Here is a 14,107-nt window from a genome sequence, read left to right as displayed (position 1 = left end):
CTACTCAGGAGGTTGAGATCTAAGGATCACTGTTTGAAGCCAGTCAGGGCAGGAAAGTACTTGAGACTCTGATCTCCAATAAACAGCTCAGAAAATGCTGGAAGTGGTGCTGTGGCTCAAGTGGTAGTGTGCTAGCTTACTTGAACACAAAGAGGCTCAGGAACAGTGCCCAGGCCCTGAGTTCAAGCCCCAGGAGGAAAAAAGAAAGAGAAAAGGGAGGGGGAAGGAAAAGAAAAGAAAAGAAGAGAAAAGAAAAGAAACCTCAAACCTGGTTAGAATTGGCATTGTATAAAAAGCCAGTCTCAAAAGGTGGCCCAGTGTTTGTATGGCTCCATTCACATAGTCTTTAAAAAGAAAAAATATAGTGACAAATCAGTGGTCAACAGAGGTTAAGCATGGTACAGGGGTGTCTGTAGAGGGTTTGGGGGTTTGGAGAATTCATGTAGGGGTCACTGATCTGTTTTACAGTTTGGTTGTAATAGTGGCTACCCACATATATGTGCGTGTATATGGGTGTGTGTATGTTAAAACTCACTGAAATGCGCATCTAAAAAAGTGAACTATACTATATGGTAATTTCAAAATAAAATTAACAAAAGGGAAAAGAAGAAAACTAATCACACTGTTCAATCTCATGCAACACAATTCAGTCTTGTCCTCTGATGTGTCAAATTATTTCTAGAAACTTGCATGGGGCTCATGAAGTTCTGAGAAAAGCAAGGACAATCCTAGGAAGGGGGCTTAAAGTGGGGAGAAGAGGTTATCCAGATCTCTCACACATCCATGCATTGAAAGGCGTGGGTTCTACAAAAGGACAGATCCTTACCTAGCACCCTCCTCAGAGAGCTGGGGTATTTTTTGTATTATTCTCTTGTCTGTATAGTCTATATTCTCCAGAATATTGAGTTGCTTAATTGGGAGAGACTACAAGACACAATAAAAATTATATCTCATGAGTAAAAAAACAAAAACAAAAACAAAGCAAGAAAACAATCTTTCAGCTGCATTTTTCTATCTTTAATAGACATACAATCACTTGGAGCTTTACTTTGTAAGGATTGTTATTCAATAGACCTGAGATAAAGTCTGAGTTTCTGCCCTCCTACAAACCTGCAAGCAATGGCCTTAAAGGGAAAGGCGGGGAGGAGGGTAACAGAAGTATGGCTGGGTAAACTTGAAGTGTGATATTCATCTCATCATCCTTATTACAAATAAACCCTCTTAGAAAGCCAGTGTTTGTAGTTTCCCATCTCAAAAACTCTGTGTATCCTGAGGGAAAAAATCCACAGTTAATAAAAGATATGTCTTATCTTTCAGAAGTTAAGCAAATGTTTTTCTGATTCAGCTTGTAAAGGACTTGAAGGCAGGAACTTCCTTTAGTAACACTCTGAGTTTCTGCTTCTTCAATGCTAAGAAAATGACAATAGTCCTATCTTCTAAGGCTGTTGTGAGAATTAATAAGATAATAGGTATGAAACAGTTGGATCGGTACCTTGTATACAACAAGACTCAATAATTGATAACTATTATTCCAACAATGACCCAGCAAGTGTCACCTTGAAAGATTTTCAATCACTGTTACTAGGAGAAGAGGAACAGAGTGGAACACAAATCGATTTGGGAACCGAAAGTCTAAACCAGTGTATTGGCCTTGTCCCTCCAACTTCTCTGAACTTTCAGCTTGTTCGGCCCAATTTTAAGTCAGATATGCTATTTTTTATAATTAATGTCAGCTTGAACATCCTTATATACAGACACTATGGACAGTGAGCTGTGAAGACACCTAGTTATCATTTTAAAATATGTATAGAGTCCTGAATATTTAGTGGAACGCAAAAGAAAATAATTATAATATTTCTGAGGACGAGTTTAGACAACATTGTGTTCTCTGTGATCATCTGTGTTTCTAGCTTTGTACCACTGGAGGGAGTGGGAGACTTGGTTGTAAAATTGCTTCCTAGGTCTTGGCTCGCTCTCTCTCATAACTCCAGTTTTTGTCAACTGATTCCGACTCAGAAGGGAAATCACCTTCTCTATTTAACAGAGACAATAGTTAAAGAGACAATGAGAAAGAGTCAGTTAGATTAGCAGAGTCAACAAAGAAATTTTGACCTAATCTGCTCAATGCCAATTCTACTACCTTTATTTCCTTTTATTATTAGCCCAATGCAGACTTGCATGCCACATCATCTTATAACTTGATCTGTCCTCCTCTTTCCCCTGCATAGTACTACTCCAAGTTTTCTAATCCTTTTCACAAACTTGAAGCAGAAAATAGGGTCTGAACTATCAAATGACTGTTTTCAGGGGGAAAAAAATAGATTTCCTGCCTCTAGTAAGAGCTTAAACCAGAGATGCCACCAAACCATCATAAATGCACAGTACAGGCTTGCACAACAAAGAATTATCCTGTCCAAACTATCAATAGTTCAAACCTTGCTTTAGAAGATACTCAGGGAAAGATGAGTAAATTATAAGTGTGTCTGACATCAATTGTGTAAGATAGCATCAAACATCCAACGTGACACCAATTTCTACATAAATAAATAGTATAAATATATCATTATTCCACAACTAACTCACTTTTTAAATACAGTACTCGTTAATGTGGTTGGAATGAAATAGCTGGACTATAGCACTATGAATGATAGCACTGCTATGCATTTTTTCTCTTCTGTGAATTGTCTGTTCACATTGTTGGTGTTTCTTCTAGCCATTTTAATTTTCATTCTATTGGTTTGTGTTTTCCATATACATCTTAGGGATGATTTATATGTTTTGAACATTAATCACAATTACTTATATCACAAAATTCTTCTCTCAATTTGAAGATCATCTTTTAAAAATGGCACCTTTTAAGGAAGTTAATTTTAATTGTGGCTAGTATTGATTTCTTTTGAATATGTTGTGAGTCTTATTGACTGAATTCTTTCCTACCTATATGGGTCATATGAATTTTCTTCCCTGTTTTCTTCTACAACTTTTTAATGTTCTGTCTTCATTGTACAATGCCATCTGGAGTTGATTACATCTATGATCTGAGTAGCTGGGGAGCTTTCAGAGCGGTTTTTAGAGCTCCATTCTTCTAGGCAAATTGAAAGCTCCTTCTCTGGGAAAGGAAAGCCTGTTGACCATGGCCTGACCCTAAGGACATCTAGGTAAGAAAAGTCTAAGTGACACCCTTCCCTATTCTGATGGAGGTGCCCACTAAATCAGCATTGTAAGAAATAAGCATACTGAACTACAGATTATCTCTACATTGCCCCTGTGACTGTATTAGTGCTTGGGTTCTCTCTAGACAAGACCAGCTCTGGACCACTCTCTCTCCAGTTTAAGAAATGGGCCGCCTTAAAGTGTTAGAAACTTATCTCTCTCAACTATAAACTCCCACTTCCTAAAAGCAGACTCAAGAAAGAGAAGAAACTCTAGGCATGGATCAAGGCAGCGGAGGTTTTTACACCAATCAGAAAGAGCAAGTAGCTGCCTTTTTATAAAGATGTAGACCCAGCTCACAGATGTTCTATGGCTATAGGAAACAATGTGAAAACCCAGCCTGGTTTCATTTCATTGTTTCCAGTGTCTCCCGCAGATAGTAGAGTAGGCAAAGTCAGCAGTGGACATTGTCAGTGGTGTACAGGAGCTGGCAGAACCACGTGTAAGGGGCCAATTGTATCCCTTGTATCCCTTCCCCACTTCCTGTCACTTGGACTGTTTTCAGTCACCCAGTGTGTGAGCCTTTGTAGACAGAACTAGCAAACATCACAGCTTCCAGCCTTTTCCCTTCACCCAGAGCCCTCTGTTAAACATTGACCTGCAGCACACCATTCAAAGCACTGCAACCCTACCCAGATCTAGACTCCAGTTGATACGTTTGGCCATGATTATCTCTGATTCTGGGACAATCAATTTCAAGTCCAAATCAATGGGTAGCTCCTTTTTTAACCTTTGAACCTTCAACACAAAAGTAAAGCCATACTTCTTCCTCTTGGCAGGTAAAAACCAACTCTCAGGTTTTATTGATAAGGAGGAGTGTTACTATTTGATTCTGGCCTTATTTTATCTCCTTTAGCTATGAAGCACCGTGAATATGCTTGGGATAATTACCTCCAAAGAGGTATTCCCTTTCCCAGATAAATCTTTATATATTCCAATAAGAGTGGGCTATTTTTTTCTTGTTTTCTAAGGACCTTATTTAAATGTCTATAACAGAGGTGATTCTTATTTCTAGACACTAATTCCCTCCTCCACAGCCTTTCTGTCTTGGTGCCTCCATCTTTACATTTTTTATCAAGTGAGAGATGAATATCAATAAATGGTTTCACACCAAGCTATTCAGTAAGCTCTTAATTACAAAATACAAAAGAAACCAGTGCTAGTGTAAAGTTGAGTTACAGGGTTTGAGAGGAAATCAAATGGATTTACTGAAAACACTGAAATCGTAAACACCACATTGAAAACACATCATTTCCATAGTTCTTTCTGGAAATTTCACATGATATTAGAAGGACCAGCACAAAAATGTCAGGGTACAAAAGTGAGCTCTCCCTCACACATCATGGGCCCTGTTCTAGTAGACACAAATGCTGACAATTGCTTGTCTACTTCTAAGTTGTGTGGGGCCTACGACACAGAATTTTCTTTGGCTATGTCAGTTTGAACATGTGAGCCAGAGCTGAATTGCTTATGATAACATTGAAGAGGCTAAACAGCATGTCCACACACCATTAGCCTCTCTCTCCCCCCACAGACGCATGGCTCTCCCTCATCTCTAAATGGTAAAAATAAATTCATTTCCTTGAAGATTTATAACACAATGAGCCTGTCTAAGACACAATACACCTTACCCTGGTCCTAGCAGAAAGGATGGAAGAGAAGTTCAGGCCTTACTGCCCTGATTAGCCCTCTGTGCTTCCTCTAAGGAAAAGGAAGGTCTTCACACTAACCAGATTGAAAATGGTATGTAGTCCTCCAGCTCAAGTTTCCTATCGTGGCTGCTCCCTAGACTGAGACACCATCATCTTGTTCACGCCTGGATCACTATTGAAGCTTTCTGATACATCTGCATTTCCATGCCATGTCCACTCTTTGTGCACCTCCTCCATTCTACTCATTCTCTCCTGTATATTCTTTTACTCCTCTAAATAAGGACTCTTTTTTTTTTTTTTTTTTTTTTGCCATTTCTGGAGCTTAAACTCTGGGCCTCGGCAGTATCCCTGATCTTCTTGTGCTCAAGTCTAGCACTCTACCACTTGAGCCACCACGCCACTTTCAGCTCTTGCTGCTTAGTTTATTATTTCATGGAGTTTCCTTTCCCAGGCTGGCTTCAAACTGCAATCCTCAGGTCTCAACTTCCTAAATAGCTAGGATGACAGGTGTGAGCTACTAGTGCCCAGCTAGATAAAAACATCCTTCTCTTTAAATCGCCAGGGACTTCCTACTTCACTTGGAACAAAATCCAAGAGCCCTTTATTCCTGGAACTCATGTGCCTGCTCACTACCTATTTCTCAAAACCCAGTATAGACTCTCCTCCTCTGTGTCCCTAAGCTCCTGTTGCATGCACTTTCTTTCCTCAGACTTGCAGTTTTGTGAGTCTGGTACAATTCCTCCCCAGATCTGTAGGTGGCTGGCTCCTTCTTATCTCAGTACAAAAGTCATCTTCCTGAAATGCTTCCTTGACTACCAGGAAAAATCCACCACACCCCACACCCCTACCAGGCATTCCCTATCAAGCACTCCCTTTTATTTTCTTCCTGTTCCTTATCTCTAACTGAAATTATACTAGGGTTTTTTTTTTAATCACTTGTTTATTCTGGTTTCCTCCAAGGTCTACATTCCCTCAGGTCAGGGCTCTGCTATATTTTCCAGCAACCTGCCCAAAGCTTGGCACATGGCAGACACTCAGTAGGAATTCCTTGAAGAAGTGAATGGATTGAATATTGTTGATACAGTATCTGGATGTTAATGACCCAGTCTCAACTCAGGGAGATAGATAGATAGATAGATAGATAGATAGATAGATAGATAGATAGATAGATAGATAGATAGATAGATAGATGGAATGAAATTATACTATATTTGCACATGATGACATCCATATTCTGAGTGCTTTTCTTCTCAAGTTCATTATTATCTCTGATTAGGAGAAACATAAATAATGGTACTCTGTCAACCAAGTTCCAAACTATGGTCTCTTCCCACTAAATATTCTTCCACTTCACTGTGACAAGCTTCTCTCCATGTGGCATGTGCCCTGTTCTCTCTTTCTCGGCCTCTCACACTGGATGTGTGGGTCCCCTGTTGCCAGAAATCTCTTCATCTTTTTTGGGTGTCACTTCTTGTCCATTTTAGACCAGAGGTTTTTCTTCCCTATCTCAAAAGAATCGTAAATTGATGAAGCCAATTTGCTCATTTGTTTCCTAAAGGGAAAACTTAGAGTACTGTATTTAAAGTTGGCACTTTTCCTGCCTTATTCTTAAAGGGGTTCCCACTTCCTGGTCTAGTCCTCAGAGCAAAAGCTGATGGTTAAAACTCAATATAACCTTTGGTACCCTCAGAATCTTCTTCTTGAATCTACCTTCCAAAAATGCTGTTAAATAACATTGGAAAAAATTGCTAGGCCAGGCACCTATGGCTCACACCTGTAATCCTAGCTACTCAGGAGGCTGAGATTTGAGGAGCATTGTTCAGAGACAGCTTGGGCAGGAAAGTCCTTGAGACACTTATCTCCAATTAATTAGCAAAAAGCTGGAAGTGGAGGTGTGATTCAAGTGATAGAGCACTAGCCATGAGCAAAAAAAAAAAAAAAATCTCAGGAACAGGGCCCAAACTGTAAGTTCAAGCCCCAGGACCAACACACCACACACACACACACACACACACACACACACACACACACACACACACACACACACACACACACACACACACACACACACACACACACACCCCAAAGAAAAAATAAAAAGAGGAAAGAAAAGAAAAAAATGGAAAAAGGAAGGTAGGAAGGAAGGAAAGAAGGAAAGACAGGCTTTGATAAGAACATTGCATTGTTAAACTTTTTAATATATATTTTATTGTAAAAATACTGTACAGAGGGGTTACAGTTTACATGAGTAAGGTAATGAGTACATTTCCTATGGAGCATTGTTACCCTGTACTTTGTTTTTCCCTAACCATACCTTCCCTCCCCACCTCCCCAACTCCTCCCTTCCCAACACAAAGTTGTAAAGTTCCTTTTGAGCATAGTGTCTTGTACATTTCACTGTTACAATGGGTCAACCTGTATCTTTGTTTCAGCATTTTATTATTCCCTTCCCCTCCCCAAATTAGAAAAATGTATATGCAAGATACAAGATACAGGAGTCAAATACAGTGAAGACAGGGATTAAACCATAGGGGAAGAACATACAAAAGAAACAAAAAAAAATCACATAGTACATTATAAATACATTAAAAACAACAACAGCAAAGATACAACCTCTTGTGTTCCTATCTTGGGGTTCATTTCACTTAGCATCATCTTATATGGTCATATGTACATAGCTTTTGACCTTTGAATGTTGCATTTTGTATGAATTCCACTAAAGAATGTCAAGTAGATGAGAAACCCTCACTTGTCCTGAGTCCATACCTATAACACCAATAACATAGCTAGATTAAAAAGTGATTTTATAAGCATTCATTATATTTTTAAACTAACATTAAATTCTTAATATTTGTCCAATATATGCTCTGAAGCTTTAACAAATTCTTAATTTTGAGACTACCTATAGGATAGGACATTTTGTAGAAAATAATCCAGTTACTATTGCAATGCAAAACTCACTTTACTTAATCCCAGCTGATGGAATGGCCCACTTCCTCTTTTCTGAAGTATTCTTCCTTTGTTTTCCATGTTGATTGCTTCCTCTCTGTTTTCTTTATGGGCTTTACTACCTCCCCTAGATTGCCAAATAATGAACTCTTCATAGCGTAATGCTAAGCACATTTTTTCTTCTCAACTGACATTTTAATCTCCAAAGTCTTCTAAATCCCAAATTTTCAGAGATCAACGATATATCAATGGCTGCACATATACAGTATACCATTATTCCAAATAGTTCTTTTGACCTCTTAATCAGGACCTCCATCTGCTTGATATACTTGATATATGCCTAGATTTGGATAGCTGCTTAACATATCCATAACTGAGATCCGTATTATCTTTTTCATGCCTTCTCCCTTGTCCATCTTCTTCTTCCTAACAAGAGTTACCATTTTCTCTCTCGTTGCTCAAGCCAGGAGCATTGAGTTCTCCATTCTTCTTTCTCTCTCTTTTTCTCACATTTAATTTATCATCAAATCCAATAATTCCTGTTACCAAAACGTGCCTTGAATACATTCCTTTTCTCCAATTTCATTGCTATCATCTAAGTCCAGATCATCCTGGCCTCAAGTGTACTCTTCCACTGACTAGACTGGACAGCCAGGATGGTCTTTTAAAATTACAAGTTACATCATTCTGCTCCCTAGCTCTGAATTCTTGACCACTTCTCTTTGCACTGTAATTAAACCCCAGCTCTTTTAGACAGCCTAGAAAATGCATTATGAACTTTTTCTGCTCCCTCTCCAGTGTCATCTGTCACTCTCTAGGCTTTCACTCTGTTCCAGCCACACGGTCCTTTCCATTCCTTAAAATGTACCAGATCAATACAAGACACTTAATGAACTGGAATGCTCTGGTTAATTGAGGAGTAAGAAAAATAAGCTCTATGTTTCCACTGTGTTTGGTTGAAACTCTTTCTAGAGTTTCCAGTATGAATTCACAAATTTGTTCTGGCAGTCAAGTCAACAAACATGTTAGTGTTCTCTATAAACTGAAATCCTGCCAGGACCTGGGAACCATTTTTTTTTTTTTACCAGTAACAACTCATCGGTTGTTACTTGTCAGGAAAATGAAAAAGAAAACAAAGAGCAAATTTCAAAGATTGACTTTTTGTAATTACTGTTATTGCAATTATTTTTAGGAAAACTGTGCTATTTACTGATCTGCCCACTAATTTACAGTGGGTGTGGAGAGAAATTCTCACTGATTGATCAATTCCACTTAATCAAGATAAACTCTATCTTCATATTTATGCATGTGTATTTGTATACACAGTTAGATGTCAGTTATTTAGGTTATGTGAGCCTCAGTTTTCTCATCTAAATGTTTTGGTGAAGTATTTGAAATAGTAAGCCTTTGTGGTGAAAGTTACTAGTAACAGGGAAGGAAGATTCATAAATCTTTCTTTTTCATTTCACCTACTTTCTCCACATCCAAAAATGATCTCACATACTATTAACCATGGTTAACATTTTAGGATCCTAAGTACTATGTAAGTCTCTTTTTTCCAGTTGTATCTTTGTTCTTTCCAAATGAGATATTCAGGATTGGGCCATGGTTAAAATTTTCCCTGTTCATGTCATTATGGTCATGCTTTAGCACCTTGCTACATTCCTCATTCTGGAGAGAAAGGTTTTTTGAAATGCTATGTTGTTATCTTACATCTTGGCCCCTCAGTTTTAGATAAACAAGAACTTTCAATCAGTCTCCATTTTGCTCACAGTAAACATGAGCTCACTCAGAGTGAGCCCTGTCTCTCTTGTAATGCTCCACGTAAATCAGATTCTCAAACAAACGAATCCTAACACTGCCATGAAAAAGGATGACACTGGGAGAGTTGTTTTTGTTCTGATGTTATTATCAGAAAGCCAAAGGGTCAACTTGGACAACTAAGGTCTTCCATCCATCATTTCATTGGGACAAGATCACCAATTTATTTCATCTCAAGCAAGACCTATGATGACTATATTAGAGGCTGAGCTAATGGCCTTGGGTAATCCAACATTCTTTCCTTACTAAGTTAGCTTCAAATAAGATACCATGTACCTAGCCAAAGCGAGTCATATGCAAGGAAAGTAGGGAGTTTCCAGGTGTCCCTAGAAAACATTTTCTTTACAATCTGAGAGATCAAACTGCATACGAGAGGTAAATCTCCTTGGGAACATTTATTAACACTTATAAAGGAGTAAAGGTTGATAAGGTTCAAATGTCTCAAGCACAAACTTAGGGGCAAAAATTCCCTTGGCTTTTTTCTCATTGTTCCATAATTAACCAATGCAGAAATATGTAATGAAGGTTAAGAATGACTCTTACATTTTTAACAAACTGAACGATTTATACTATCAGCTCACAGACCAGTGACAATCTGCAAGGTTGCTCCCTATTAGAAATTATTGAGTATAATGATTATATTACCCCTGCTTCTGTCATTGATATTTAAACAACTAAGTTGGCAAAACTCATGGTAACTGCAAAGCTAAATAGTAAAAAATTATCTGAACCACTAAAGTAAAACTAAACAATAAACTTGGTTTCAATTATTGAGGAGGAGGAATGCACACAAGTATAATCTGTAGATTTGGAAGAATTGAAACTAAATATTTAAGAACAACCAGTTTTGTCTATATTGGCATAATGTATGCAACTTGAGATTCACTCCGGGAACAATGTGAGAGACATGGCATCTGACACCAGGCGATTTCTGTCCTGACAACAGGCAGGAAGTCTTGTATGTTTGTTCATGTGCTTTGTCAAATTCACCTGAAAAAAGGAATCATAGTTGTTAAACGCATAACTTTGGAAGAAATGTTTTTACCTTTCAGACAATTTCATGTTGGTTATCTTATATCATCTCCTCTCCAGGGCCCAGAATTAGACCTGGATTCAAATTCAGAATTGAATATGGTACCTGATTTTCCATGGGCCCAAATGTCACATGTCAGAGCCTGATTTGATGGCTTTTGAGTTGCCTTCTGGAAGATACCAGAGAAGACAAAGCTACAGATAGCAGCCATCCATGCAATTAAGAGGTTGATATAAATTCCATTTGACCTTTCACAGCTTAGATAGATAAATAGTCTCAAAATATTTTGAATCCTAATGAACTCATTACCTAAATCAGGTAACCATAACCCCTCTGTAGATAACCTTTGCAATATTTTTTAATTAAAAGAATATATATATATATTGAATTCTTAAAAAAACTCAGATATTCTGAAGCTAAGACTTTGCTTCAGAAAATGTCTTGACAAATTATACTTATGCTTTCTATTTCCCTGATTTGTTCTTTCATCCCTATTTTCTTCCTTCCTCCCTTGCTCCCTTTCTTCTTTCTTTCTTCCCTTCTTTCCTTCTTCCCCCCCTTTCTCCTTTCCTTCTTACCTTCTGTTCTTTGATTTGATCTTTCTTGTTTAATATTTAAATCTCTAACTTGTTACATTTTCAATCATATAATTCTTTGTAGAGATGTACTGATTATCTTCAAACAAGATAATATCTAACATTAAGTATTTTTAAACACAAAGTATCATTATTAATGCATTTAATACTTTAAAAATGATTTCTGGTATGACAATAGAAAAGCTGTGATTTTTTTAAGAACTATTTTTTCAAAGTCAAATTCTATTTGTGAGTCCCAGAGCAACAACAACAAAAATAAAATTCTATTAATTTGGTCAAGAAGTGGTCAGCATTAATTAACTCATCTCCATTTTAGTCTTATATGCCACTTTGTTTCCATATCAACATCTACACACACAACAAGAAAAATCTCTACTCTCACCTTTTCATTTCAAGAAGTAAATGACATATTCAGGCACAAGCAATCATACCTTCTCTCTGCTCTCTCTTCCTGCTTCCCAAAGGAATTAGAAGCAAGCAGGTCATGAAGAAGACAGTGGCCAAGAAGACCAGACAACAGAGGGTTTTAAAACCTCCCATTGGTTCTCAACATTCCCTTTTCAAAAACTGTCTCCCCCAGCTATTCCCTTAGATGAGAATGAATAAAAGGAAGACATACTATTCCTCCTTTCCCTGTATCACAGAACACCTCATGGTTTGAGTGTCTATAAAAATTGAAATTCCTAGCAAGTATTCTAGTCAATTTTCTTAACATAGTAAGAAGTCTTGGAAAGATGAGGAACTTCACTTTAAGAAGGAAAGAGAAAAGGTAGTTTACATATTACCACCCAAGTTTTAAAACCAATGTATGCTATTCATAGAAAAAGCCTAAAAGAACATGCAATTATTTTTTAATGACTTGAATGACTGAGAAAGTTGGGGGGGGATTGTTTTTGTTTGTCTTAAAAAAATAATCCCGCAAAGTAAGATAAACATTGGATCTTCAAAGGAACGTGTCAAACCGCCCTGACATGTCTCCCTTCTCTGGGCAAAGCAATCAGGGTAAAAGGCTAGTGGCTGAAAGTCTGCGTTTGCAAGCACTTAAGAGTCTCAGCCCTGTGTGTGTGCCTCAACCCACACAGACGACAGAGGATTTCCAACCCATGCAAAGTCCAGATATTCCCATTACTCAAGCAGTAATTGTTCTTACATCAACTAGTGAGTTTGTAAAAGAACTGAAATTTTATTGCCTTTTCTTCCCTTGAACTCTCTTCCTGCACCCATCTATCTTATTCACCCACAGGCTCAACATCAGCACTTCGTCCATGGCAGCACAGGACTCTTTTCCTACATCCTGTCCCTCAATCTCATGTGAACTGAGTTAGCTAGAAAACCCATTCATCAATCAGGAAAAAAAACCCACACACACTGAGAAAGATAAACAGAAAACTCAATTACATTTTCTTAAACATTTCAACCCCCCAGTGGGCTTTCCAATTCCATTTTAGGTCATTATTGAGTAGCTCTGCTGATTGACTCCTAACCAGTCACCTCCATGGTTTAAAAGAGCTCTGGGTCTGTGCGGATGAAGATTGTTATCACATAGGGAAGGTGAAGGGCCTGGAAGACAGCTGGTTGCTTTTACAGGGACTGACATATCTGGAAGGAAAATCAGCCGGGCTTCTGAATATAAACAGGAATTAGTAAAGGAGAAGTAGAACAAATAAGCACAGTGATTGAAAGACCTTTCCCAAAAGAGCAGGCTCCTGCTATGGAGGAAATACAAAAGACCACAGATGCAGGCAATCCCTGCCATTCCTACCAGACTCAGAGTGCTGAGAGGGACAGGCTATGGAGCTGACACACCATTCAGAATACTGGTTTGGCCACTTCATAATGGCATATGCTAGGCAAATTACAAAACTCTCTGAGGCTCAGTTTTCCCACCAGGAAAATGGGTACAATAAAACTTACCTCACAGGGCTGCTGGGGAGTAATTAGAGCCAATACTGGAACACACAATGCCTAGTCTACATGGTAGTAACTCAATAGTAATAACATTATTTGACTAGAGGAAGAGCAGTCAGGTGGGGTCTAAGGAACACTGTGCGTGTGTGTGTGTGTGTGTGTGTGTGTGTGTGTGTGTGTGTGTTGGTCTGGATTTTGTGCATGTGTCATTTGTTTTTTGGTGGAAGAGTTAGATTTGGTTTGTTTTGTTTAGTGAGGCTGGTTTGGTATTTTATTATTTTATTTTTGGCAATGTTGGAGGCCAGAGTTACGTCCCCTGTCCTATGCAATGATTTTAAGGAAGAGAATTCCAAATTTAATTCCAGAACATCAGCCAGCATTCACAATCAACATACAAAGCACCAGCTGAACTGATGCTGCCATAATATTTAGAGTCTTTTTTTTTTTTTTGCCAGTCACAGGGCTTGAACTTGGGGCCTGGGCGCTGTCCCTCAGCTCTTTTTGCTCAAGACTAGCACTCTACCACTTGAGTCACATTGTCACTTCTGGCTTTTTGTGCTTATGTGGTACTGAGGAATCAAACCCAGGGCTTCATGCATACTAGGCAAGTGCTCTACAAGCCCCACCCCAAGTCTTTTTGAAGAAGTAAGATCCTCATTCTGTAATCTCCCTTATACTCTCTCTCTCTCCCTTCTTCTCCTCTCTCCCTCACCCCTTCCTCCCTTTCCCTCTCTCCTTCTCTCCCTCTCTCCCTCCCCTTCTCTCCTCTCTCTCTCTCTCTCTCTCTCTCTCTCTCTCTCTCTCTCTCTCTCTCTCTCTCTCTCTCTCTCTCTCTCTCTCTCTCTCTCTCTCTATCTCTCTCTCCCTCTCCCTCTCTTTACCTGATGGGTTCACCATCATGGGTGTCTCTGTGTCATCAGAAAATTTCGTCCCCC

General features: G+C 38.6%; 1 protein-coding gene across 1 annotated transcript in view; it reads right to left on the bottom strand.

Moving 5' to 3' along the window:
* Positions 1-1,869: 1,869 nt before the first annotated feature.
* Positions 1,870-14,107, bottom strand: part of Ccdc34 (coiled-coil domain containing 34) — a 142,976-nt gene continuing 130,738 nt past the window's right edge. Inside the window, exons 9-11 of the mRNA XM_070031770.1 lie at positions 10,522-10,625; positions 3,846-3,951; positions 1,870-2,033 (exon numbers count right to left, since the gene is read on the bottom strand). Of these exons, the coding sequence (XP_069887871.1) occupies positions 1,870-2,033; positions 3,846-3,951; positions 10,522-10,625 (374 nt within the window). The remainder of the gene's footprint in view (positions 2,034-3,845; positions 3,952-10,521; positions 10,626-14,107) is intronic.

Source organism: Dipodomys merriami, unplaced genomic scaffold, assembly GCF_024711535.1.
Source record: "Dipodomys merriami isolate MVZ:Mamm:240054 unplaced genomic scaffold, mDipMer1.0.p SCAF_21, whole genome shotgun sequence".
Lineage (NCBI taxonomy): Eukaryota > Metazoa > Chordata > Mammalia > Rodentia > Heteromyidae > Dipodomys > Dipodomys merriami.
The sequence above is the reverse complement of the archived record's forward strand: the minus strand, read 5'-3'. Positions and strand labels throughout refer to the sequence as shown.